The 4,111-nt window shown below is 39.3% G+C and overlaps 1 protein-coding gene across 1 annotated transcript; it reads right to left on the bottom strand.

Moving 5' to 3' along the window:
- Positions 1-1,438: 1,438 nt before the first annotated feature.
- On the bottom strand, positions 1,439-3,387 carry utp11 (UTP11 small subunit processome component). Its single transcript, XM_068570432.1, has 8 exons — positions 3,186-3,387; positions 2,971-3,032; positions 2,763-2,865; positions 2,534-2,653; positions 2,260-2,353; positions 2,004-2,134; positions 1,776-1,886; positions 1,439-1,685 (listed from the first exon to the last, which is right to left on the bottom strand). The coding sequence occupies exons 1-8, from the start codon at positions 3,243-3,245 to the stop codon at positions 1,602-1,604; spliced, it is 765 nt and encodes a 254-aa protein (XP_068426533.1). The 5' UTR covers positions 3,246-3,387; the 3' UTR covers positions 1,439-1,601.
- Positions 3,388-4,111: the final 724 nt, after the last annotated feature.

Below are 4,111 nucleotides of genomic sequence, written 5' to 3'. Positions count from 1 at the left end.
CAGCTCCTGTAGGCCTTTATCATGGAATACATTTTTGACATGTCACAGTATGAAAGGCGGAGGTGTAATTAATTACATTAGAGACGGTTGAAATCCATTTAGCAGCTTCAATTTCTGGCGCTGGTATTGTGCATGCTGACTCACTGTCATGGCTTACTGGGACACCTGGATGTAACAGAGCCATCTTAAATGTCATTTGTAACACCTTTGTTTTTTTAAAGAGTCAACATGTTTGCTGTGAAGAATAAAAGGCCCTGGAGTACATGCACACTGATTTAGTTCAATAATATATCCGATGACCTGTAGCAAATCTATGGCGGCATCACATCAAGATAAATAGATAAGAGTGAGAATAAACTGAAGAAACAGGTGCAGCTCCAACAATAGTTGCATTTGTCTCAATGGAGCCTTCCACTAGAGGTATTTTTGCACAAGCACAGCTGTAGCTAATAAAATGCTTGATAATTTTGATTAAAGTAAGCTAATGAGCAAGCATTGATGATAGTATTATCAATGCAAGCTAACTGATGCCTAAACCATAGTTGAAAATAGCTGCAGCTGTGACATGTAGGAGGGGTCTGTTGGAGGTTCGCTCCATCCTCAATCAAAGTCTGTACCTAAGGTGTGTCCCTCAGAGGTTCTGAAGACTTAAGCCGAACCTGTGCCTCCACTACACAACTGTAGTGACACCCACCATCACATTACATACACGTGTATTTGTAGTAAAAAAAAATAAAAAAATACACTAATTATCGTCGAACTGGCACGTAAACTCTGATAAGTTCCCATGGGATTGACAATAAATTATGACACAGTAGTTTACCCCCAGCTTCAATTTGTTAATTGGAGTGACATTTTCACTGCTTCACATCATGTCTTTTACCAGTGACTGATGAACACATGAATTAAAATATCTAATAAATATGACATTGACATGCAATACTTTGACTTAATGAGACAAACTGAATGCAACCAATTGGCTGCAATGAGCTGGGGGGGTGCTGAGGGTTGCCAAAGTTGTCTTTTATATTTTGGCAGGAAAACAATGCATTTCTTAGGCGTTCTTGACGAAGCCTTTGAAATGGAACATCACAGTTAAAGTTATGACAGGTTTGAAATTTGGATAAGGGGCTCAGGTGCTCAGTTACTAACCTACTAAACTAGAGAGCCGTTTGAGACACAAAGAGAGAGCATGTCACTGACAATCTTTGAGAAACAAAATCAAACCACGATTAACCTGTGAAGTCTAAATGTTGGGTCATAATAAGGGACTTCAAGCTCTTTGTTTTCTCTACGCAAGATCCAGTGTCTCGAGCCACCAACAGACCCCCTCCACCCCAAAGAATGTGACGAAGTACACTAATGCCACCTACTGGTACGAAACAAAATACAATCTACTCCCACAATTGTGATGAAATACAAGTCAAAAAATCACAAATGTAAATTTTCTTCAGATATTTATTTGAAAAAGAAACTAAAAGTCATTGATAAATATGTACAAAATTGCAACATATAAGGGGGAAAAGCAGAAGTCCATTATTTTACCATTATCTCTTTGGTAAACTTGGTGATTTCTTCTCAACATGATGATTAATCTCCTCTCAGCGCTTCCTCTTGACCTCAAACTTGTAGATGGCTGAAGCATTGGGAGTCTCCTTTTTTACCTTCACTTTATTGTTCTTATCCTGGTGAAAAGAGAAAAGAAAAGTGAGACAGTCATTTGCAATTGAAAACCAAAATGCTTGTCGTGATGAAGCGCATCTCTTTCTCCTCACCTGCAGGTCCTTGCGGGTCTGAATCTTCTGGCTGATTACAAACAATTTCTTTTCTCTGTCAATCCTCTGGGTAAGGATCTTATACTGGTGATTCCTCTGCTTGGCCAATTTCTACAGTCAGTAAAGAGAAAACATGAACCATCAGTGGGTATATGCAGTACGTATTCCGTTTCTATGGGACGGTCAAACTGCAAATGAAGCTGACCACAATGCATTATAAACACAGACCCTCAAATGGCGAGGCGCCACGACTCCCTGGATGCTCTTGGTCTCCAGAGTTTTCAGAGTGGGTCGGTTGAACACTCTGTCCACCAGCTCAGGAGCTGTGTCGAGGTGCTTTGCCAGGTCGAATGACTGCACTGAGGGAAGACAGCAAAATACTCATTGAAGCTTTTCAACTTCTCTGGTAACCTAAAAACTTTACAAGCCCACAAAGATAAGGCCGTCTGTTCACATCATAAATAACTACTGTACGTATATTTACCTTCCGCTTTGGAATCCACAAAAAACGTATGCCTGTTTTTTTCTTTGCTCCCTGCATCTAGAAGATGTAGCTCTCCTTTCAGCCTCTCAATTTTCTGAAAGGGAATGATGAACAAAGATTTACAAGGGGGCAACAACAGAAGCCCCTATTTTGTAGCGTCCAGATTTAGTGTGTGTGTGTTATTTTATTCCAAATTTTAAAGATGTATTAAATAAAGTCAGTCAGGCACAAGAGGTTATCCAAGCGTGATCCATAACGGGAAAAATAAACCTACCTTTGCCTCTGCAACTCTTTTCATCTCCACATATTTTATATCCTGTGTCCTCATCACTCTCTTCTGCTCCTCCGTCACTTCCACTTCTTCTTTGGGTTTGTTCGGTATGTGAACTCCATCCTGATAACATGTCACAACACAAGACATGCATATTAAAATCATTCAGCCACAGAGATCACATAAAGGGTAACTCATTTTCTCGGCCTTGTGATGTTGACACTTCTCTTACCTGCAGCTTAGAGCTGATCATGTTGTAGTAAAACTCATCCGGGTTCTTATCCAGAGCTTTCTTTCGCAGAGCAGCAAGGGTGTTCTCTTTCCTGTGGTAGTCCCTTTAAAGCAAGCAAAGAAATCAATGACAAGACTTATTCCTCGATCACTTGTGACATTGAAAGTGTGAAACCTAGAACATGAGTCTTAAACTTCATTCAACTCACTCTGCGCGGAGTTTATAGTCTTTTTTCTTCTCCAGCAGTCCGAAATGTTTCCTGAACTCAGGCTGCAAAAATGGTACATTTGATTCAAGTTATACACACGCAGAGTTCACGTTTACTTCTTGGCAATACATGCAATACGTCGATGATAACCTGTAGACGCCTCAAATGTTGCTTGCATGCTAACAAGCTAGCCAGCCAAACAGTGAAACGCTCACCTGAGATCTTTCATGGTGGTTTCTCTGTCGGGATTTCAACGCTTTCCTGAACGACGCCATTCTGAAAAGATGTCCTCAAGCGTAACAAAACAAAATGTTTTAGTCAAAGCAGGTATACGAGGAGCTTTTCTACACTGTGCAGACACTGAAACCTTCTTGCTGCCTCGGGTCTAGCGCTTCCCTGATGGCTGAACATGTGGGTTCCTGGTTCATGCCTGGGTTGTGTTTCATTTCCTTACCGCAGATTCGCAACTCAAGTCGCATCGAAAACGTCATCAGGAATTATTATATTATCATCTATACCGGCCGAAATTTTACAAACATAATATTACGATAATTTCTTTTTGGCATTTGATAAGAAATGGAAACGAAATGACAGATAATCTTTATATAATAAAATGTTGTAAATGTCGTGCTACGTGTTGCAGAAGCGCGTGACTAACACTAGATGGTGCTGTTGCATACTTTTAAAACGTTAAAGTGGACTCAGTCTCAGTTGTGGACAGTAACTAAGTACATTAACTCAAGTACTGTACCTACATACAGTATTTAAGTATTTGTACTTAACTTACATGTTTTTTTAATGGTATGTTACTTTATACCCACAGTACACATTTCACAGGGTAAAGCTGTGTTTTTTACTCCACTACATAGACCACGTAACTGCTTTCATTACTATTTACTATGCATAAGATCGTATAAAACTAGAAATATATGGTCAATTTATCAAATATGAACTACTGTAATGGATTTAATAACTCTATATTTCTTTGATGTGTTACATCTTCACCAGCGACAACATAAAAATACATCTCCCAGGTTAATGTATATCCACACATTACTATTCATAAAGTATTACATTCACAAAGGTCGTTCTGCTGCATAATATCGCTTCTAATTAACTAAATAACTTGGAGTTTTTTCAT

The sequence above is a fragment of the Clinocottus analis genome, unplaced genomic scaffold (assembly GCF_023055335.1).
Source record: "Clinocottus analis isolate CAN_PGR_092001 unplaced genomic scaffold, fCliAna1.0.p SCAF_9, whole genome shotgun sequence".
In the NCBI taxonomy this organism is placed as follows: Eukaryota; Metazoa; Chordata; class Actinopteri; order Perciformes; family Cottidae; genus Clinocottus; species Clinocottus analis.
Note: the sequence above shows the minus strand (reverse complement) of the source record. Positions and strands in the feature narration are given on the sequence as shown.